The sequence below is a fragment of the Vidua chalybeata genome, chromosome 15 (assembly GCF_026979565.1).
Source record: "Vidua chalybeata isolate OUT-0048 chromosome 15, bVidCha1 merged haplotype, whole genome shotgun sequence".
NCBI lineage: Eukaryota > Metazoa > Chordata > Aves > Passeriformes > Viduidae > Vidua > Vidua chalybeata.
The window spans coordinates 7,953,813-7,978,560 of record NC_071544.1 but is presented as its reverse complement, the minus strand read 5'-3'; the positions used below and the strand labels follow the sequence as shown (position 1 = coordinate 7,978,560).

At 42.6% G+C, this 24,748-nt stretch overlaps 1 protein-coding gene across 3 annotated transcripts in view; it reads right to left on the bottom strand.

Annotated features, from left to right (window-relative positions):
• Positions 1-24,748, bottom strand: part of FNIP1 (folliculin interacting protein 1) — a 64,167-nt gene that overhangs the window by 30,893 nt on the left and 8,526 nt on the right. For 2 of the 3 annotated variants that reach the window (XM_053956318.1, XM_053956320.1), the window contains exon 2: positions 6,445-6,571. In XM_053956318.1, coding sequence (XP_053812293.1) covers positions 6,445-6,571 — 127 coding nt within the window. Of the gene's footprint in view, positions 1-6,444; positions 6,572-13,101; positions 13,893-24,748 lie in introns of those variants that run through there. The other variant, XM_053956319.1, reaches the window with a different exon arrangement.

Below are 24,748 nucleotides of genomic sequence, written 5' to 3'. Positions count from 1 at the left end.
GAAATGCATTTAGTGACTTTACAAGAGAAAAATTCTGTGCATTAAAAATAATAGGCTGAGTTTGCAAATCAATTACTTTTACATAATTTCTTCTCATTATCACTGCATTTTTCTGCACAGCAGCTTTTCCCAGATTCACTGGGTGGTCGGGTAACGTGCAGTAATAGTTGCCTAATTTAAACAGCAAACCAGGAAAATGGCTGGTTGGTCTTTGCAGTGAAGTTTAATGAACCAAAACTCCTGCAAGGAGTCTTTAAATGAGGTCAGAATCTTTCAGCTCCCACTTTTCAGAACCTTGTGGACAGTAAATCCCTCCTAAAATGCAGATCACTGATGAATTTTGGTATTTTCTCTTTCACAAACTTATCATGTGTTTAAGATGAACTCCTTGGACAATGAGATCAAGTACTTGCAGTGACCCTCTCCTCTGCAATTTCTGACTTCAAATGTCAATGAAATTTTAGATGCTACAAATCTCAAGATATTATCCATCAAAGGAGTGGGATTACTTGCATTCCAAAGATATTCAAGCCAGGTTTCCAAAAATAAAAAAGTAACCTAATTATTTAAGAACTGTACAAGGGAATGTTTCAAAGCTGTGAATTTTCTTCCCAATTAGACATAGTTGCATCAAATCCAATCCCTGGGCAGGGTGGTGCTGGAGTGCTCTGAAATGCCCATTTTTGCTGGAGAGCAGAACATCTGCTGGAAGGATGCCGCGGGCAGCTCCGCTCCTGGCTGCCACCCTCCTCTCCCTGCTGGGGTCACACTCTGTTCTCTCCCTGCCAGCTCACTGCAGATACCACCCAGCTCCAAAGACTTCTGGCAGTTCTGACATCAGAGGTCATCGTTTGCTGAAAGTCTTGGAGACCTATCAGGTAGTTCTGAAGAAAAAGTAAAATGTCTTTATAGGGTACACGGTACAAAGTCATTTTCTTCCTCAGTTCCTCTTCTGGAGTCTCTTTTCTCCACATCTGTCAGCAAAGACTTTTAACTCTTTGACACAAACTCTCTATTCTCCTCAGCAAGTGGGAAAAACATGCCCAGTGCTGTGAATAGGAAGAGGAATTTCTGCTGGGCAGGTTTTGCTTTGGGGATAACAAGAAAGTTGAAAGGAGCCTGGTGTGTTGAACTAAATCAAAGCCTGTGCAGGTGTGTTAGGGCTGTGAGTGAGTGACAGAAGGGAAAAGAAATGTCATCGTATGCTTTACTCTTTTTTACCTCTGCAACAGCAGGTGCTCAAATACCACTGTGCTGGCAGTGATAGAGAAATCTCTATTTCCAAGCAAAGTTGCTACTCTTCAAGAGCTCTGTTCCTCATTTTCAAAACAGGCTTTCCAGAATAAAAAAAAAAAAAATTCAAAACAGATAAAATAACTCTTTTGCTGTATTAATATGAGTTGGTCTGTAGGTGCAATGAAATGTATGCATCCACCTAACACATGGGAGTAACCTGAACAGGCACTCATTCCTCCCCTTCAAGTGCTCATGTAAAAATGCAGATATCTTTCTTAAAATGCAGCTGCCAAGTGCTGCAATCTTCATTTCTACAGTTGCTGAGTTCCTCTATTACTCAGAGGTCAGTGAAAGAAGTCAAAACAACCCCATGCTCCCTTACTCCACTAGTATTTTTCCATGTCTGTTTATAGAGAGAATAAGCTGAGTGAGCTAAGAAGGTGGGACTTGATCTCTGTGCTTACAGCTTTATCCATCTGCTCCACTTCGCTCACTGAAACCTGTCCTGAGAGCCAGACAGAGTCCAGAGTCTCCATTTCACACAACTCACCTAAAAGCAAAAGGCTCACTATCCAATTACTAATCCCTCAAAGCAATTTGCTGTTCAACATTTATCCAGTGCTGAAGTATATTAGAACATGTGGCTAATCCAGGCTTGTTTCAAACAACATGCCATTTCTCTACTTTGGGATAAATATGACATTCAGAGTAAAAGAAATTGCTGCTGAAGGAGATCAAGTATCATATGACCTTTTACTGAAATTATTCAAAGATAAAGAAAACTAGTGGAAGAGGTGAACTTTCCATTCTCCAAATTTAACTTCACTATTGCTCCTCTACATCTCAAATTCTGCACCCCAGGTCTCTCATTTCTTCAGAAAACCAAAACAAATGCTATTTCTGAAAACTTTATTCTGCCTCTATGTCCTGGTTACAAGTCACTGCCCTTCTCCAATTCCTTGTCTTTCCCCTTTTCTACCACATGCCCAAACTCTAGCTCTCTGCTCAGCACAGTGCAGTTTGGGTCCTGCCTTTTTTTCCTCCCTCCTCTTCCTCATGCTCCCTTGACAATCCTCCTTCATCCCTGTATTCCTCTAGGCTGATCTTTAAACTTAGGAAATCTTTTAGCTCTTACATGTCCCATCAGCACCTCTTTCCAGCCAGATCCCCAGTGTTAACCACTCTCTTGTCATAAATCCCCACTGGACAAAACAGAAAGGAAAATGAGCATTGAAATGAGACAGTTAATCCCTGTCTCTGAACTCACTTTGCCTGCTCCAAGGAAGCCATGATCCAAGGTTCCCCTTTTCAGCTTCTTCTTTACTTCACTCCCCCCTCCTCCCTTGTGGCACCATTCCCGTGGCATCCTTATCCCAATCAATTACCAGCCCTTGGAGGCAAGCTCCTCATACTTCAGCTGGCCTTTGCACAGTGGCAGTTATAGGGACATAATTCCTGCACCACACAGTAAAACACAGGCCAGCCTTAGCATGAGCTGAGTATGGATGCAGTGTCAAGGTTGGGAAGCCAACCAAGCACAGGCAAAGGCAGAGCTGAGGCTGACAGCCCAGCACTGGCTGGGCCACCTGGCTGCTGCACCTTAAGCAGGAAAAGGAGCTGCTTGTTGTGCTTATTTGAAATTCAAAGGAGGCCTGGTGCCACAGTTTTTTGAGGAGCACACCTGTGTTCACACACAGCTCAACTCGGTATAGCCCACGGCACAGGGAGGAGAGCGGGGCTGATGGCACCTGGGAGCAGAGAGCAGGAGAGGAGGTGTCAGAGCAAAAGGAGCAGATGAGCACAGAACAGAGTCTAACAGCAGAAACCAGTCAGAGGGTGTAACATTATCACCTGCACACCAAGTAACAGAGTCTCATTAGAAATTAGATACTTACTGCTATGAGGAATAAAAAAAAATAACTCTCTAGAGGAGACAGTGGCTTAAACCCACAAGCTTGGGTTCTTTGAAGAAAGAACCAAAGAACCCCCATAGATGTTCTCTGATGCCCAAAAATCCAAGGGATGTGGATGCTTGGGTGGGGACAGAGGCTGTTCAGTAAAGCCATCAGTAATGCCTCTTCCTCATACCACACGCTGCCCTGGTACATTCAGTGTGCAAATGGCTGTTCTGATGCATTTGCTCATGACCTAGTGCCACAGGGCTGGAAGGGGCAGCCACTCTCCTCCTGGGATACCCTGACAGAACTCACACAATTTTCTGATGCTCGGGAGACAGCAGCCTTTCCCCTCTGCTTCCAGAGCCCAGCTGATCAATAGCCCATCCCCTGGAAAGCTGGGGAAGGACCTCTCCTGCTTAGCACCAAAAAAGGTATAGGACTCACAAAGGGGATCTCTCTGCCTCCCACATGCAAAGTGCCCACAGCTGCCTGAGGCAGATCTCCGCCTGGCACAGCCTTGGGCCAACATTCCCGGTGTTGGGAACGGCCCCAGCCCTCCTCCATCACCAGGCTGCTGCTCAGCTCCCCTCGCCAAGTTTAACTCTAGCGAGGCTGGGGAAATCATGACTTCTCCTGAGCAATTAAAATATTGCCATGGCCACACTGCAAACTCTTGACTGCCTTCAGTGTCCTGCTGTGCAAAACTCTCCCCAAATACTTGTCTACTTAATATTTACCTTTACTGAAGTCATGAAGAGGCTGAATTAATATCCAATGAAAACAAAAGGTCCTTATTTGTATTATAGCCACATTTCCCTCACGGGTAAGATGAACCTAGTAATACTTTATTAATGAGAGCCCAGCTTGGTGTGAGCACAAACTCAGCAATTTCCACTGATCAAAAATCCACAGCTTACTGTTTTATTTCTTGAAACATCTGCGTCTGCAAACATTTTCCCTGATGCTCCTTAAATTTTATGACCACACTCTCCCTTACAGAATTCAAATGCCTGAGCCGTGTTCAACCTCAGCCCACCACACACAACTTTTAACATATGTAGAGATTATACATATAAAACAGACCAAAATACATCTCACCTTGCTGCAGGCATACAACTCTTAATGCTTTCATGTCTGATAAACAACAGAAAATGGGAACTGAAGAGCACAGCACCATAAAGCAAAGTGAAACCCTCTTGATTCTCTGTGTTAGACTGCTTTGACTTGAACCAGAACACTCTGGCCACTGCCAGGCACTCTTGCAAATGTCTCCCCGGTGTTATTTGTAATCCAGAGGTATAAATCCCATTAGGAAATGGGGGGTGAGGGGGAAGAGATGCAGAAAGCCTTGCACAAAAAGTGGGGTGCTGAACAGATACCCTTTCAGAACAGAGAGTGCCCAGCCCACACATGGCTGGCTGCAAAAGGGCAAGAGTGCCTTGGAATGTGCTTAGAGCCAAGATCTGGCTTTGTATAGGCAGGGTGTGTCTTTGCTAATGAAAATCACAATAAATAGCGCGAGAAAGGAACAATGCAATTCCTTGAAAATGGCCAGTACATCCTGCTCATGGCACAAACCCACACTGAGCTCACATCAAGCCCAGCCGAAGACTCTCCTGCCTGCTTTCACCTGCAAATTTTTGTTTTATGAGAAAAGTTTTGCCTGACATGACATTATCTGAATGCTGGAGTAAGCAGGTACATGGCAAGCAAATGTTTCAATATATCCACTTTCAAAGAATCCTTATACTATGAAAAACAAATGTATCAAGTTCCTACAGATGACTTCTGGGTATTTCAAATGCCCTGGAAAGGCTTTTCCTCCACTAGTCTCTCATGGAGATGATGACTACAGCTGTTTCCCTCCCCTTTAGCAAAGAAAAAGGGAAGATTAAGATGGAACCATATCAGCTCCATTATCAGTCATTTATCCTGTTGCTGTTGAGATGCCACAGTCAATGAGCTTAGTGGGCAAGTGCACAACTACCTTAAAAACGTTTCAGACTTTCAAGAAATTAATTTAAATCTGACAAGAGGATTTATACTGTAAGTCATTTTTATTAATGAAGTAATAGTGGTAAGTACAGCCAGCAATTCATACCAATAAACCACTTCTAAAGATCTCCTGTCTTTAAAAACCTGGTTTCCTGGCAAGAACACCAGGAAGAACAGGAACTAACAGAACCATTCTAACAAGTTTAAATAAAAAAGAAAGATGCATTTTTTTAACATTTGTGAAGCTTGCTTTATTTCACAAATTCTCTATAAAAAATAGGAAATTGGGATCTTGACTCATGGCTATAAAAGCACTGGAGTAAGCAATGGAGAAGCTTGGAAGTTCATGCCTGGTAAGACACAGAATCCAGAGGTTTGGATATTGGACACAACACTTGAGACCAAGGTTAAGAGCATCAGGCTGGCAACAGGCTGGAAGAGTTTGGAAAGCTGGATGAAAAATCTTCTTGCTGTACTCCAATACCCAATAGGAAAACCAGGGCTTGGGAGTAATGTGTTATTTTGTGTACTCCTGCTTACAGAAGGACCTCCATAAGTCCTATAGGTAAAAGCAACTGGAATCATTAATTTTAATTCACACCATGCTTTCTGCTTGCAGAGCTTAAAATTATTTGTGAATGTTTTTAGAAATGGTGAAAAGGAAGCTCAAAGCAGCGAACTAAGTTGTCCAGCCTCACACCACCACTTTCAGTAGCACTGTGTCCAGAAATTAATCTTCTATCCAGAGCCCTTAGAAGGAAGTATCCTCATCTGACCGCATCCATTTCAGTTTCAATTAATAGATTACCATGCAAATCATGCCAAAAGGAAAAACAGAGTTTTCAAGTAACTTTGTGTGAAAAAACTGTCAGCAAAGCATGCAAACAACAATTGACAAAGTTAAGCAAACAGGACACGAGAGAGCTTGGGGAGACCTTCTGATTAAGAATGCAGACCCCACCATGGCACAAAACTAGATCTCTAAATCCCAGTTCAGGCCCTGTTTCAATCCCCAGCATTGCTTGCTGCAGCCCCAAGAAGGAATCCTTCTCACTGAAAGAGCAGAAAGTAAATAAATCCCGGAATAAAGATATCACTATAGTATTTAAAGCTGGTAAGAGTGAAACCACTGAAGCCTCAATAATTTGCAATTTAACAAGCATTTAAATACAGCCCAGAATATAACCAAGGTTTAAATGCAAATGTGAATAAAACTGAACATATGCAATTTATCAACTTGGCCATTTGAAAAAGTACAACTATAAACATGTAAACTATAAACAACTATAAACATGTAAATTAGCAAAATACTTACCGACACTGAAACATCCTCTATTTTTCTTTTAGCACTGGAATCAAATAAGACATTCCGTCCTCTTCTTTCACAGTCCTGATACACGATCAGTCGGATCTGGCTTGGGTCAAACTCCGGCAGAGGCCAGCTTTAATTGAAAAAGAAAAGAGCAGAAGGATCAATTACCACAACTCGTTATTACACTGCTCTTTTTACATTACCTGTATATACAATTTGATTAAAACAGAGTCCAGCAAATTCAATGCCATTTCATCAAACCCTTTGATCCTGTAGCCAGAACTACGGCCTTTGTTTTCTTTTCTTTCCCCTACGTGTGCCAAACTACACTGTCATAAACTGCACCATTCCTCTACAACTACACAAAATGATGTGTGCAGCATTAATAGATCTTTTGCTCTGTCTTGTGATGTTTTCAAGTGCCAGCTATCTAAAATCAACGTCACAGAACTCAGCTTTTGTGTTTAAAGACACAAAAACCCCAAGATGAATAATCACAGGGTGGTTTGAGAGAACCACCTGGTTCTCTCCACATAAGCCACTGTGACTCAAGGGCATGGTCAGCAAACCACACAAAGCAGTCCTAACACATCTATTCCCAAACTGGTTTCCAAGGGAAGCAGCTTTCCTGAAGCCTCAGAACCTTCCCTAGTGCCACTAATCCAGAGGAGGTCTCAAAGGGAGAACTTGCAGGGATCAGGCTTGGAAACCATTCCATAATATTCTCTTTACGGATGCTTTGTAGTCACCATCTTAAATTTTCACTTTGAAAAGCCAGCCATCACTTTAAAGCCCAGCAAGCATTGTCATCTCTTGGCTTGGGAATCCATTTTCACTGACACCATCTCAATTCTTGGAAGATAGGAAACAAGATACCTGCTGTATCTATGAAACCACCAGGGATCATCTTTCAGCTAGTTTACAAGCCATTTCCTAGATCAAGTGAAATTCTGTCTTCCTTATTCTTGGCTTTTAGGCAAGCAGCGTTAGCATGAACTTCAAGAAGCCAGAAACAAGGCACTGGAACTTTCCAGCCATTAATGAAGGATACAGATTCCCAATTTGGAATAATCTGTACATGCATTTCAGCAAAACGACACCCATAACATAGGTTAAACCTGACATGTTAGACTCCAAGACAACAGTAAAATTTCCTCTCTAACTCAGCATCCAAAGGGTTTCCTGCTCTGTACCCACATTTTATGTGACCAACAAGTTCTGTAACAGCAGAAAATCCATTTGATCACCAAAGCCATCATCACCTATCAAAAGCTTTTAAGGCTCCTCAGTATAGATACACAAGTTTTACAGCTAGTGTAGTCCCAATGAGGTGAAACTAAGCATCAAGACATACAGTTACACATTCTCCTGAGATGGAATCTATTTCCTAATCTGCCCATCCCCATCATTTAGCAACAAGAGAGAAAAACAGAAGCTGCAGAGAAGATGGTGTGCAACAAATGTCCAAATCAACTTATTACAAGAAAGAAAACCTTGAGCAACCTGAGCTGAAATAACTTCATGTCTAGATTTGGGGGCAAAGAGCCTCTCATTTGGGCACCTAAAGCCAAGTGTTACCCGCAGCATCAAATACCCACATGAAATGCAGATACCAAACTGAGCAAATTCTGTACCAAAACCCAAGCACAGTGACGAACTCAGAGCCAAGCTTACACTTACCAGAGCCTCTCCTAATTAACCCCATTTTGCATTTCAGAAAATGTAAGAAAACAAAGCCCCTAGTTTGACACATGCCTGGGGTGTTACCAACTGAGAAGTACAAAAGGCACTAAAGCTGGGGATGGTAACTGCCAAGAGCTTGACTTTGGCTAGAAGTGAGGAGGACCACTGGATAAACTGGCTTCCTGGAGGAACAGCCTCCATATATTAAAGCTAAATCAGTGGAAGTCCAGAAACAAACATTTTTTCCAGATAGGCCACTGTAGTTCCTATAAAGAAACTGTGTGACAATAACAATGACTTGCTTGCCAAAAGGGTGCTATTGCTTGCTCCACCCTTGCAACGCGTTTGAATTTCCTGCACACTCAGACAAAAGCATGTCTTCCATTACCTAGTACTTTTGATATTTGACTTTGAAATTACTGGCAAAGAAGGCAATAGCTGTTCCAGATCTTAGGAAAGTCTACTTATAAAAAGCTCCAAGAACAGATTACACACTAAGACGAGAGAAAGCTAAATATAAAACTCTTGCTGTATTCAGAAACGTATTTGATGAAAGTAACAAGAGCTTGTTTACTTCTCAGCTTCTTCACATGACATTTTAACTTTCTCTAGACAAGCATTTAGTAGCTATTATCCATCATAATTTGTGATAATTCCAAAGAAGCGCTATCTCTGTTATATAATAGCATCCTTAAGCACATTTCAGCCTTGGAAAAACATTCCCTGGCAATAGCAGGCCACTTCCCAAACCAGAAGAGCCTTTCAGAGAGCTGGGGGAAAGTTCATTCAGACAGACAGTAAACAGAAGGCAGCCTGGCACCTCCAACTCACCCCCACCAGTGAGGGGGAAGCAGGACACAGAGCTCTGCTTTTGTTGTTAGCAGATTTAAAATACCGTTAAGCTTGATATCTGAATAGATTATCCCCAGAAACATAAAATTCCTGCATGCAAGAGGCATTCTCAAAACAAATATAACAGGGCAGCACTCCAGCACTCCTCTTCAGGCAGATGAAAACTGACCTAGATCTTCCGAATATAATTAGTTCTGTTTATAAATGGAAACTAACTTTGACATTTAACTGATGTTTTCTTAAGATTCCTACAGGAAAACCAGGAGACATAGAATCAAATGTTCTAGCAATGATAATGAAAGGTGAGTCTCCATTTCCCACACTGCCCTGGAAATGACAGTTTCTTAATGAGGACTTTTCCCCGCATCACCTATCTGCCACTCTTTGATCTTTCCTTGAAACTTATTAGATCTAAAGAAAAACCCCAAAATTACCCAGGGCAAAAAAACCCGTAAGAACTACCACCAAGAAAACCCCAAATACCTTTCACCAGTAGAAGTGTTTGTGACTTTGTCACACAGTGCTGCGTGTTTGGGCATGGAGCAAGAGAAAAACTGGTGACAAACAAACTCCTTCTGAGCAGGACTCTGCTCCTGTGGAGATCTCCACTACACAACCGGGGATTGCTCTAGAATGAGATGTCCAAAAATACCTACATGGAGTGGAAATCCGTTGACATATAAATGCTGTATGGGATGTTTTAGAAACAAAGCCCAGCTCTCACACCACGACAGACTGGTTGAGGTTGGAAGGGTCTTCTGGAGGGCATCTGATTCAATGCCCCTGCACAGACACTCACACAAGTACAGAGTGCAAAAGAAAAGGAATTATTTGGGAGAGAAAGGGAAAATTTCCTATGATTAATGATGGAATTATCAGAAACTAGCAACAATGAAACCAAGATCTGAAAAATAGTATTTTAATGCATATTCACACTTAAGACCTACTGTTGTTCAGCTCTTCCCTTTTTTCGTCTTTTCTGCTTTTCTGCCTTTTTTACCTTCGGTCACCAGGAATATTACCTGTAGCTTACATTTACAAATCCATTCCATGCCTCCTGACACCTCTACTACAGAGATTCACAGCAATCCAGAATTCCAACTGCTCTCTAAGGATGAATTTTCTTGTGTTCCTGGAGTTTACTACCACCATCAATGTTTCTCAGCAAGAACTGAATGGCTGTAAATTGGTATTATTTCACTCTGTGCAAGTTTTAATAGATGACACAAAAGACACAGAAATCCTTTGTTACCACTCCAACAATTAAAATACAGTATTTTCCCCTGTAATTGAATCCCAGTACATTCCTTCCTCCTCATTCCCACCTAAAACATGAACACTTCATTACATTAAAGGTTTAGCTTAGTATTATCTTCTCTCCTGGCTGACACTACTTTTAAAACTGTTTATATTAACATGGCTTAGATAGTATCTGGTTACTTTTTAATAAAAACAGGTACTTTATAAATCTTAAAGTAAAGCAACTGAAGCAAAATGATTGAGATATTAAACAGGTAGGAACTGGAAAAGAGTTTTCTAAAAAGTAAGGTTGCTCAAAACCAGAATAGGACAAAACATGTAAAAAGTAAGTTGAAACTATCAGTCAAACTATTGTTTTCCTACATCATGTTACCCATAGTTATAAAAATTGCCTGGTGATGAATCACTTGGGACTATTTTTAAATGCATCTACGCAAATGATATTTATAGTTTATGCCAGCTTATCTGTTCTGCATGGTTTACATGTTAGCACCTTTTTAAAGGGTGACAGAGCAGACAGGCCCACCTTGTCCCATGCTCCCCTTGCAGGCTCTGGCAGAAGGGAACATCTTCCTTCACTCCTGCTAGATGAGCATCAGAACAGAGGCACAGGGATTCCAGAGCTCATTTCCAGCACCTGCGGATGATTCTCCAGGTATTATCTTTGCTTCAGTGGTGCTTAGACCCAGCCAACTTCTACTACACAAGCCTTCAACAGAGGCTGCATCTGTCATGAAGAGCTAACATTGTAAATATGAGACTGTTCCACTGAGTGCACCGGGATTTCAGATTATCTCCACGTTCCATGGAGATGTACAGCCACATCAAAGCACACTCACCTGTACCTACACAGCCCAGTATATGGGATCCTGCAGTTACTTTGCTACAGGGAAGGGTCATCAAGTCCAGAACGAAGTCCAACCATCCTATCACACTCCTCTCAGCCCTGAGATGACTCTTCCAACCAGGAATTCTCTTCTTCTGCCCAAATGCCTGCAGATTTCTATTATCTCTTATTAGATTTTTTCTTTTGGCTTTGAGAAGATACAACAAAATTTGAGAATATAGGATTAATGGGGAGGGTTTGTACATACTTTAATACCTTCCTGCTGCATTTTAGTAGTTCACTTATTATTTGACCATTATTGCACAAAACAGCTGCACAGACCATTCTGAAAGATCACAACTAATTTGGAAACAATGAAAACAGAACTGTAATGTGTATTAATGATGCCTGCAGCTTTGGAAGACCATCTCCTCTTAGAGGCATGGGCAGGTTATTTATTTATTTAACAAGAGCACCTGAAACACAAAAGAACTTTCTCAGGATTCACAAGACAAGGACGATCCAGGCTGCGTGGCTGATTTGCAAAGCTGGCATTTCAAGAAAGAGATTCCGTTTAAGTGCTGGTGACATAACACAACCATAAGGCTGCAAGGAGGAAGAAAGTTCCCTAAAGTAGAGAAACTACGGGGCCTATACTTAGAAAAAAAATTGCAAGACATTTGTCCTTACAAGAGCTGAGGTCATGTCAGGGCTGTGTGACTGTGGTGGTGAGCACTTGCTGATTCTGCACAGAAAAGCAGCGTTGGTGCCTCGGCCAGGGCAGGCAGGGAGCCCTCGAGGCTGGATTGCGAAGGAGCTCGCCCAGCGCCCCGGGTGACTGTGCCCTCTGCCACGGTGACCTCAGCTGGGCTTTCACAGAAGTCACAGGACCTGGGTTCTGGGTAGCACTGAAGAATAGATAGATGGTGGATCATCTCAGGGACAAGTACCCTTGACTGCTTGCAGTGGCGACATGTTTCAGGTTTATCCCATGGAAATAATGTTTCTTTAAAACACAAAAGCCTCCTGCTTTTCATCTCTTGAAAGAGGGTGACATGTCCACAGGCACTGCAGCACTGTGGAGGTCAGCTCCCTGCTCCATCTCTAAGTCAGTCTCATTATTTACCAGCTTAGCAATCCTCACCTGGAATAGACACGCTTCTTGAGCTCCAGGAAACTCGTGCTGCCTATACTAAGTACATATTGTACACCAGGAACAAAGTACATCAGCCAGGTATTTCACAGGTATAACAAACTTGGACCTGAACTTCAACTGCCTGCCAAGCTCCTTGGCTCTGTCCAATTCTTTATCTGTATATGAAGCTGACTTTAGTTTGTTTTCATTTTTTCTCCCTTCTAATGAGAGTCACTTGACTCTCATTAAGATACCTAATTTATACTCTAATACATGAGCCAGATGCTTTTCCACAAGCAAAAAGACATAACATTGACAGGTTAGGTGCAGCCTAGTCAACACAGTAATCATAATCTGGAGTATTATACTGAAAATAAATGGGTGGGAAGATTTTGTTAAAGCTGTGTAGTGTGTTGAATAACTTCGCAATTCACATTCTGCACATTCACTTGCAGAATTTACAATCACCGTTAATATTTCATAAAATATTTTTGGGACTACTTCATTTAGGCCATTTCAAAAAGTACCTGTTCAGGTTTTAGCTGATTTAGGTACATGTATGCAAGCAAATATATGCACATACACACACACAAGTTTCATGCTCTCTTGAAATATTTTTAATTAAAACCAGACACAAATGAGACACAGCTCCTTTCAGGTAAATTCACTAGCACTGAACAAAATTACATTATTCAAGCAGACTGCACTTCCCTTTGCAAAGTTACAAGACAGAACCAATTCAGGCAAAAAAATTTGCATCCTTTTAGCATAAAATTATAGTGAGAATAATAAAAAACAATCCCTAGAGGATTCACATCTCTGGAAAAGAAATATTTTCATCACAGGGAAAATAATAAGCTTTCAAATAATTAAAATTATCTCAAGAACTGTGCAGTGACCATACCTGGGAAGCATCTTTGTCCCCCGAGCAGTTCCACTTTTCAAAATCCCTATAAACTCCTGTTGTGCCTGGCTGCCAACTCAGGTTAATAATAGCAATGAGCCATATTCATCCAAAACCACAAGACTGTCAGGTGACATATCAAGAGGTCTGAATTTAACTCAAACAAAAGACTCTCCATGCTGCAACGCAAAGCCTTAATCCTAGCAACAGGAGCACAGAAACCACCTTAAGGACAGCAGTGTCGGGGTTTGCACCCGGCTGCGTTTGCGCTGCCCCGGAGTTTCATAACCCAAATCCTGCCCCACAATTCTGCACAGCCTGGGATTTCTGCTCGAGGAAAGAGCGCCCGTCTTCTCCGCTCCTTCGCCTCTTCCAGGGCTCGCTGCAGAGAAGATCAGTGTCATTCAGGGGGAAGCCAAGCGCTGCCCTGGCAGCGCCGGCCCGGACCTGTCAGTGCCATCCATCCGCCTGCCGTCCGCCACCGCGCTCCCGGCTCCGGCTCATGACCGAGTGCCCGGGCACCCGCGGCCGCCGGGAATTCAGCCCGCTCGGCGAGGAACGGGGGGGCGAAGCAGGGCGGCCTCCTCGCCGGCGGCACCCCCAGCCCTCACATTCCTGGGAGCGGCGGGACGCCGCTGGCGGAGGCCGGGCGCGCGGGTGGCCGAGCCCGCGCTGACAGCCATCATGTGACACAGCTGTCACCGCGGGCCACCTGCGGCCGCCAGCCCCGGCGACACCCCGCGCTCCGGCCCTCCCTCCGCAGCGGCTTCGGAGCGCTCCTCCAGGCAGGGGCTCGGCGGGGAAGAGGAACGAGGAGCCCCCGGCCGCCCCCGCTCGCCGCTGCCTCTGCGGCGCGACTCCCGCATCCCGCCCGGTGCCGCGCCCCCTCCCCGCTCCGAACAAAGAGCGCACTGTGCGCTCAGCCAGGGCTCATTAATATTACACGGGAAGGAGCGGGCAGATGCAAGACAATTGGATGGCCACAGAGGGGAAAAAAATTAAATACTCAAAATAATGCGCTGAAAGAAAACCCGACCAAGCCTGGTGGCTGTAAACAAGGTTTCCTGATTGTGCTCCGGCGGTAACCCGGGTCATGCTTGGAAGGGTACCCAGACCTCACAACAGCAAAGTGCGTTTTAACAAACATTAAATATCAAAGAACTATTTGACAAGCTTTTATCTCTGAACTGTGGGGGAGGAACGAGACAGACAGACAGGGAAGTGAAGAAGGAATTGGGCGTTCAAAAATGCAATGCACATTAAAAGCCATCTAGTCTTGTCACAGGCATCAGTGGGGCTAATCACTCATACTATTAATTCTGTATGATCTTTGGATAAAACTCAGGTAATACATGATGGCAGAAGGCTACAGCATCATAGTTCCTACTTTGTGTTTTTTCTCCCAGTGTCTGAAAACCTACAAGTTCTGCCAATATTTTAAATACATAAGCAGCAAAAATAGATTTATCATCAGGATCTCCCATTCCACTGCATCCCACAACCCAATGATATTGATGGCTCCCCTGTATCACAGAGTGGGTGAACTGGTGCACCTGTTCATGGACTTTGGTTCCAAGACCATACAATCCCATACAATCTGGAATGGATTCCAAAGCAGAACACAAAGCTCCCTGTTCTGCTACACATCTCATGGGTTAAGTTCAGGGAGAAATCCTTAATCTCTTGCCACTACAATGGTTTTGTCGCTGTTTTACAGGATGGTAATATTTTTATGTTTGGCGCTGGACAAGTGTTTTGACATAAAAGCAGCAAAACTAAAGAGAGACAAAACCATTATCTTTTGTTACCATGCTTTACAGGAAGTTTCTCATTTAGAAATGAAGAATTGAGGCCCTGATGCCACAAACACATACATTATAGACTTGGCTTTTCATATATGACTAGTGCTAGGGAATTCAGTGGAATTATTCACATGAGCAAAACTGGGCATGTGCTGGATACAAGATTCATGCCTTAAGCACAAATCCTGCCTTTACAGCTTAAAATGCCAAACTTTAGGAGACAAAAGCAGTAACATCTGACCATTCCTAGCTACCTTCTTGATCTAGTGAAGGAATGTGCAGTGCACAGTAACTTTCTTTACCTGTGTGGCAAAGGCACCACTCTCTAAAGGTTACTGATGTCAAAAGTGACCTTTTTTCTTAGATATGCAATGCTGAGAAGTGCCTTGTATTATGTAAACATTTATTTACAGGAGTAACATCTAAGATTTCCATTTTACATCAGGGTAACCTGATGCGTATTAAAAGGAGTGCTTTGAAAGCTGACCCAGCCTCCATCCAACAACTGACCAGGAAAAATACTGGAAGGAATTTCTCTGCAAATAGACACAGACTCAAATTGTACAGAGAGTAAACAGTGCTTTAGCCAGATCAGTGAATATTTATTGCTTGAGGAAGGAATTCAGATATTCAATGTTTGTTTATACACACTGCCACCACTCCCATATCCAAGAAAACACTGGAGCATCTTTAACATGAGATATGCACCATCCTCTTCTCTAGGTGTATATCCAGACCTCTCCTTGAAAGGTGAAGGCTTTCCTTTTTTTTTGTGTCTAAAATTTGAGCTTGAAAAACAAAGCTGATGATATTACTCTGCCTCAGAAAAACACTCAAACTCAAAAAACTGAAGTTATCAAATCTCCTGCAATAGCCCATCACCTGCCAGGGAGATATTTCAGTATCCAGGTACATCCACCCAGCTGCACATGGGAAGGATGTGGATGATGGTGTTCAACCACATTCAGCAGCCCAGAGCCCAGTGGACCCTCTGCAGACCCCCATGCCCAACTGGGTGGGGGGCATGTTCTGAAACACACAGAAACTGAAACAACCTTCAAAACCAAACAGCACCAAAAATAACCACTTCCTTCACTGTAGACAAAGGCATTTCTGATAACACTTAAAACCAATGCAAAGGCTCATATGCACCTTTTGAGTACATATAATCCGATTTCAAACCAAGCAGACAACAGAGTTTGCTCCAACCACAGGCTAAAGAGTAATGAAATAATTAATTTTCGGTCTTCACTGCCTTAACAAGTTTTTTCAGTCTTTCCTCTAAAGAAAGGCTTCCCTCACACATGTTGTAAACGCACACAACAAAGAGCCAGTGACTGAGCCAAGAAATATTTATTGCTTAGTAATGCACGAAGGTAGGAGCTAGAAGCCACACTAGATGAAAAGAGAGAAAACCAATTAGGATTTTATTTGAAATCTGACTAGAAATACTTGGATACAATTTTTTCTACAAAATACTTGCCTTAGTAGGATTACCACTGAGCTAGACTTCTAAAAAAATGTGCTTTCTGTGCATTTTTGTATCCCTGCAAAAAAAAAAAAAAATCTCACTGCTGGAGAGGAAGAGCACAGATGTTAAAGCATGAACCTTCCATACATACCTGGAGCATGTAGACAAACCTGCACACAGAAACATAAGCCCAGCCAAAGGTCAGCAAGAGCCCAAAAAATGAGAAAGATCACTGCAAGCAGCCCTCAGGAGTTTCAAAACCTGGGTCCTCTATTCTTTAAAGGAAACCAGATTGTTAAATGCTGAAAAAAGCGCCTTTGATATGAGATTAAAAAAAAAAAATCAACAAGTTTATAAACTCTTCATACACAGGATTCTCACTACCAGCACAAGGTCTCATGACTGGAATAAACTGTCTCTACCAGCATTGTAAAGGAGCATCAGCAACTACAAATCTGCCTATGAGCACTCTTGGAGGGTAAGGCATGAAGCAATTATCTCTCTTTTAAGAACATGGAGACCTCAGCAGATTGCCTATCTACTGCTGTAATTTTTCATGTCCTGATAAAAATGCTGGAAATAAAAATAACTATCAAAGCAAAAATCTGATACATGGTTAGGCTACTGAAACATTGGTGTTCAATTTGTATTGCATTTCCAGTTGCAATCTAGTATAAGACACCAAACAAACCTCCATAATACCAACTGGTACTGCAAGACAACAGGGCATTTTCCCCCTGCCAAACAGTTATTTTATTGTGCACACTCGGGCGTGCAGAGCAGACTCTTCTGCTGTAGCTATTAAAAATTAAGTGTAAATAGCTCAGTGTTGTGTGTGTTTAATGAAAAGTTGGGGAGAAAAAAAGTTCCATTACAAATTGCTTTTGATGAACATAGTTGGAAATAGCATAGTTGTTGGAAATAAAGACTCTGCTAAAATCACCCAGAATTATGTAATGCAGAGGAGGGTTATGGGGGGCAGTCTGTGTTCTCTCCTTTGTGCTGTGCAGCTCTGGAGATGTCACGAGAGGTTCAACAATCCTTAAATCCACACACAAAACTAACCTGACAAAACAAAATCAAGCTCACAAGCTCGGATTTATCAACTGCAAAGTTTGCTTAGGGAAATTAATGGTGAATTGATGCTTTTTATTTTGGAAATTGTGAATATCACGAGATGAGACAATAAAGAGAAAAGACAAACAAGAGTCAAGGTTGACTGCAAGACCTCTCTTGTCATGAAAATGAAGACATCTTAGAGGAATCACTAAGGCTCCACTACTGTTATCAACACCAATATTAATAATATTAATAATAAACCCTTGAAAGATTCCTGATGGAATAAGGGTACTTTGGTTGAATACTTCTAACATTTTCAATTTTTTAATAGACAAATATTGAATTTCCTTTATTTATCTTCAGCTTAGAGTGTCTTTAAGGCTTTTATTTTCAAGCACATCTCATAAACCATAAGGACTACGGCAGTTTTATTCTTTTTGCACTGCTGAAAACTGAGATTTTCAATCTATTACTTCAGGAGATGTTAAAAGAAAAGCTGCAAGGTGCATAACCAACCTGCTGGTGTGCTCTAGCTGTGCCTGACATGTCAGCTGATTCTTGCACCAAGCAAACACATCTAAATAAGCTCTTTTTTAAATCAGATAGATACATCTAAAAATAAATACGTTTTTAAAGGCTAAAAGACTAGCATGTAAACAGCGGCAATTTTTTTATGTCATGCTTTTTAAGCTGTGAGCTGTACCAGGGTGGGTGATGCTGTGCTAAGGGTGCCAGGATATAGTGGGTCCCTGCCAGGGCATCTGCCCAGAGCCTGCTTTTTCCACCTTGAAACCCCCTGGCCTGGCTGCAGGTAGCCAGGATACCTCCAGCCTGGAGATGCCACTCCATGGAGTGCCCAAACCACTGGTACCTCCAGTGCCAGCACATGACAGCCACCAAGCCTCTGGCTGCAGACACTGCACCTGCTGCACAGCCCTGCGCGCGACCGTCGGCGTGCAGGGAGACATCTGCTTATGCTGATTAAAACATCCTGCAATACTTGTTTTGTGAGTTTTATAAGGGGGAAAAAATACGGCCTTGGTGGTGAAAGTCATCCAGCGCAGGCAAGGCAGCATGGGGCTTGCAGCATTCCTTGGCAGTAAGCCACGGTCCTGTAATTGATTAAGGTGGCTGCACTTGTGACCGAGTGATAATTGAGAGCCTAATAAATCTCCACACAAGTATTTGTCACTCAGAGATGGAAAGCAATTGTTATGGACCTTCATAACAAGCCACAAGTGGTAAAATTACAGCTAATATTAAAAATACCAAGAAAGCCCACAGATCACTCCCAACTTCCTTGCCCAACGTTCACATTCTCAGTTAAATTTCCAGGAGTGTCAAATGGACAAGGACTATACTTTCAGGCTTTAAGCTAAATAATCCCTAGCACAAACTCAAATCACTCCAATTCCTCAAGATTATGTTGAGAACTCCCTGGTCTTCCTTCCCCCTACCCCAGATCTCATTTATCTGCACAGGCTGCATTTCTTTAGCTGAGGTCTACATGCTATTCTTTTCTCTGGGAAGAAAAAAAAAAAAAAGAAGAAAAAAGGCAGAGCTACAGCTGTTCGGGGTTGCTTGGAAAAGGAGGAAGACAGAGGTACATAGTTATTCTCCAAAGATTCACAGGGATCAGTGCCTGAACAGCATTTTACTCTGTCCCTCATGTGACTTTAATTAGGTGTTGATTCACTCAGTCATGAGACACAAGGAAAAAGGGCTGCAAGTCCCAACGTCAAAGTAATGCCTGTTCTGCCAGTTTCTGTATTAGCAAAGCACAAAGGGGACATCCAGTTCTGAGAAGCAAAACTTGTGTTTTCTTGCCCATAAACCAATCCATCACATCATTTCAACCTTTCCATATCGAAAAAAAAAAAAAAGGGAAAAGAGACATGTGAATTATTTCAGAGAAAGGTGCTTGTGAATTCCCTGATTACTCTCGCCTGTAAGAGCCAGGACCAGTGCATGTGTCCAGGGTGAGCTCCCTGGCCAGGCTCTGAAGCCCTGAGAGCAGAGTGTCCCCTTCCATCTGGTAATCCAGGTCCAAGCTGCTTCAGGATATCAGGGTTTCTTCTGGGGTTTGTTTGTTTGCTTTTGGAAAAAGAATACAAGCTATTTTTCTGTGGCTTTATTCTTGTTGTTAAGTGAATTTCTTGGCCTCCTTAGAACCAAAAAGCTTTTCTGTTATGGGGTCTGGTTCCCATAGCAACAGGCTTTAAAAATATCAAAGAAATTTTCAGGACATGGTAAACCAATTTCACAAACTGTGTATGCTTGTAATAGGAAAAGCTGGCGGACAATTATTTATACGTACTCAGTTCAAACAAGGTTTGACGTAGGGATAATCCCAAGATGCTGCTCTCAGCCCAAAGCCTGGGGTTGTATGTAGAGGACCACAGCAAACTTTAGCTTGCTATGTTACCAGGTCATTTATCAAGACAGTCACATAAAATTAATAGATGATGATAATTTTTCCCATGCAGGTGACATTTAAGCTCAATATGTCACTGAAATGCATTAAATGCCAAACACTTTTTTCCTGACGAATACAACCCTCTAAACATTTGATTTTAAACATTGTGTGCTTGTAGTCTCATCCTCCTCATTCATGTAGATTTTACAACTTGCTTAAAACAAATGCCTAGAGCTAAACACATCAGTGGGTTCATTGGGAACAGTCAAACCACTTCCAGACTTACAGCACATGCCTAAGCACAGTGCTGACTCAGCCTTATTGCCCCCATCAGCTTTCACCAAAACCCCATCTCAGTTACACAGGAACAACTGCAAACTAAAGACAGAGGATGATTATACAAGCAAGTATAAGAAATTCATACCTATGGAATGAAATCCCAGGCTGCCCTATCTGTATGTGATGCTCATTAATATCAACACCCCACAAGTCCTAATGATTGATACTCCACATGAATCAACAACTGCCTGACACCAGTGTTGTCACCTGCCATCTAAGCATCCTCCAACACCTTCAAATGTCTGATGTGGCCCAGTTCTGCAATTTTTCTGCACACAAAGTGGTTACCTGCTGCCATAAGCCCAGAAGACTTTAACCCATCCCTTTAGTTAACCCTCAAAACCCCTAAATGTCAAAACCCTCAAAACCCCTACACTGCATTTCAAAACTATTGCCAGGCTCTGAACCAGAAACAATTAGGAATGATTTCATACATCTGCCAAATAACTCTACTGAATATTTAGGTGAACTGGGTCTATCCCACAGCTGCTTTTCAGGAGGGAAGACTTTTCCAACTTGGCTCCAACCCATGCACTGAACATCCCTCCCTTACTGGCTCCACGAGTCAAACAGGCCCCTACTTAACTTGCAGAAAGGATGAGATCTTGATTTGTGCAGATATTGCAAGAGCCCCAAGACTCCTGTGAGGAGCCTAGACTGCTTAATTCTCCAAGGCAAGAGTCATGCTGCTCAACTGTTTTCCAAATTAAGCATGTAAAGGTGACCTGAAACTATTTCAGGTAGATTTATATGGAGCAGACACTAAAGACATTGGTTGCCTTCACTTTTATGTAACTCATGAGGACATGAGGACAAATAAAAATCAGATGCTTGAACAAGCCACAACTTCATTCATATTGGACAAAAATATATAGGCTATCAGAATATTGGAGCAGCCTGGCACTTTCAAGCAAATGCACCTTAACTGTGAGGTCTTAAATGCTTTGATTCCCCAAAACAGAAGAACATGTAAAAATGCATTCAGCTATCAACTAAGGCCCGCTCAACCTTTAAACCAAGCTTAACAAAGTGCTCTACTGGGTTTGCTCACTGCTGCAAGGAGCTCTGTACCCTCAGGCTTTCTGCCATCCCTTTCAGTTTTCTAAGCCTCACTACATGCTCAGGGTTTTGGGTTTCCAAGAATGGTAGGAATGGAAAATACAGGGTAGGACTGGACATTGCCTAAGCTCTTCAATAAAATTATCTGTCTAGAGGGATTTTCCACAGCACAGAGACTGAACTGGTCAAGTATTACTGAGAACCCCTTATGACAGAAACATGGCAGCTTTGAGCATCAGCTGAACATAGCCCTTACATGCCTCAGAGCTTTTCTTACTGCTAAAATCTGTCTGTGATAAAGAAAACTGCAGGTTCAGCTCAACATGCCCTCCCTGGGTATCAGCACTGGAACTCACTCCAAACACACACCTTCCTTATCACAGAACTGAGCTGGAACACACAGTCCAAACCAGCTCTGCCTGACAGAATCAACAGAATCACTTGATAAAACCCATGTTGTTCTACTGGGAGAGGCTGTACTTAATCAAGATACATATGTATATTTAGTGTATATTCAATAAACCCCTCTTTGCTGGTAGTAACCAAATTGATGCAAACATAATTCCGGACACTCCCAGCCACCACAGCTTGCCAGCAGATTTCAGTCTGCCCACGTGAGCATCCTTAAAATGTGGAACCCAAAGAAGCCTAGTGCTGCAGGTAACCTGCTGTGAACCAGCCACAGAAACACACAAAGCTATTTATTCCACTGCATCAAGGGGAAAGAAAGGCTCAAGTGCTGGACAGCAAGAGCTGTCAATGCCACCGGGACTTTATGGACTGGGTTGTTTTATCATGGTCTTTCTAAAGGAGCTGTTGGCAAAGTAATTGCTCCCTTTGCTTTTCGTTTCCCTTTCCCCTTTTCCTGCTCATGCACATCACTTGATGTGACGCAACAGTAACCCCAAACAGGATGCACACCTCTGCTTGCAGCAGGAGGAGGAAGGGACAGCACAGCACCCAGGGGAACCCTTCAGAGAGGAGAGGCAGCACTGCAGGCCTTAGAAGACACTAAGAAGAGAGCAGAAGAACAGAAGGGAAAGCAAGATGGGCTTTAATTCTCTTCTTCTTCTGTGTATGAGTGCACGTGAGTAAATTCAAGTTCCCATAGCAGAGCACCAAACAGGGCATGACAATGAGGAAGAACACTAGAAGTAACAGAAAATCCCAAGCAAAATGAATCACAGTATCACTGTTGGAAAAGTCCTCCAAGATCATCAAGTCCAACCTTTGGCCAAATACCACCATGCCCACAAAACCATTACACCCTGTAAATTGTATGTATGTAATCACAGCAGCATCATACAACTGCTTCCAACTACACTGGCATATGTACCTTTGTAACCTGACCACAGGGCAACTCCAAAATGCTTTTATTTATACAGCATCTATCAGCCCCCAAAATCACAAAAATCCTAGCAACATGGTTCTGATCTACGAAGCAGCTGGGGGAAACACCGAAGTCCTTCTCTCACAGACAGCAGCTGAGCAAGGCAGGCAGGTTTCTGCTTTGTGGTATCCTGATTACTGTGAGTTGAGACAGGTGCTCACACACTCAGAGCCATGAGAGCAAATGAAGGCACCAGGGTATATTTTCAAATATACAGATATGTGTATTTTGTCTGACACAGACAAATATATACATACATGACACAGATCTAACACTGGGGTCTTTCCTGCTCTTGTGATCTCTTTTCTCCCAGCATGAATATCCTTTAGCAAGGCTCAAGGCTTTGGCACTGAAAACCTTCAAACCCTAGTGAGGATGCTGAGGACTTCATAGAACTGGGCCACTTGGTATTAGCTTTGATGCTTAAGTTTCTCTTTAATTTAATTTTTATATAAAAAACAACTTCTTCTCAAATTCCCTGTTTCCTCTATATTTTCTTCTCCGTCTTCTCTATCCATACAGATGAGAAAAAAAAAAAAAAGGGGTCAGCAGTTCATGATTAGCATCTCCTGTGTGACTAGTAAATATACCCAGTTAAGAAACCATCATGCTCCTTTTCAGAGCTTCTTAATACTCCATGCTGTCAGTAGAACAATTTCCTTTTCTACTGAGCAAGTAGAGTAATTTCCAGTAACTCACAGCAGCTGAAATATGTTTAAGTACTGAAAAAACCAACCACTTTTTTCTGTCTGACTATTTAAGTTCTATGTCAGTTTGGGCTGCCTTTAAATAGAAACACAGTTAGTACTGTAAGCCAATTCACAGTCCTGACATTTGAGGCATTTCTTTAAGTCTGTCTTAAGGGGTAATACTGTTATTTTTCCTGTAGGAACAAGAAAATTCTGGCAGACTTCTTCCCTAGCAGCTTCTCAGATGTTCAGATAATGTCATTCAATTAGAACAAGCTTCTGAGAAGGAGCACACACTCCCCCCAAGTTCCACAGCCTGTTCCCTGCACACCCAACCACACAGCTTATCATCTGCACCCATTCTTCATTAGCACCTGAACTAACACAGTTTTTCACTACAGATTTCTGGTATCAAGTTTCATGAAAAGGAGTAAACAAACCATTCAGCCAACTCTCCAAATGGCAAGAACATTTTCTAGGTAAGGCTTCACGGGGGCAGCGTGGGGAGAGTGCAAAAATACTCGACAAGAATCTCATTCATTTCTCACTGAACTGCTCACACGTGATGTGCTTCCTTCTGCCCGACTGGAGTCTTCCATAATTACCCACAAACATGACAAACTAAGTGCTGAGCACACAGGCTTGGGAGGCCTGATTTTAACCTTGGACATGCACGAGACAAGAGAAACCTGGGTATGTAGCAGGCAGCGTGTGCTTTAATACTCATCAGAAAGCAAAGTAACTTAGCTAACAGAGGTTTTGATATTCTGATATTCACAGTAGTCCAGGACTGGCCTTTCTTGAGGTCACATTACAGCTGTTCCCTGCAAACTACGCAGGGCAAACAATGGAACCACATGACCACTGTCTTTCTCCAACATGCCCATATTCTGGCTGTCCCCAGGGACATAGCCACTGGACACAGGAATGGACAAAGTGCAGCCAGCTCAGAGCTGCACGGGTCCTGACGGGCAGGAGACACCCAACAGCACCCACAGCATTTTCACTGAAGTGAGAGAAACTCAGCTCACTCAAACTTCTGTTCTCACATTCTCTACCAGACATGACAATAATCAATCAAAAGGTTTAGAAATTACTGAGGGGAGTGCAAGGCCAAGCACTGCAATGTGTGAGCCACCATTTCCATAGCTCCTGGGGCTAAAATAAAACAAAATAAGAAGGCATATAGCAAAGTAAAAGTTCCTTTGGGCAATGCTCAAACAATTTACCTTCTCTGTCTTTGAGTGGGAAATGACACAGGAACTGTGGTGAAGATACTGCTCTGGCTTAAACAGGCACAAGGCCAGGATCTAAAGTCAGGGCTGAACTGCATTTGAAATTTCTTCATTTATCTACTAAAACAGATGGAAGAGAACTGTAATTTGGCTCCTGTTTCTTCCCAGCTCTATATCACACAAACTG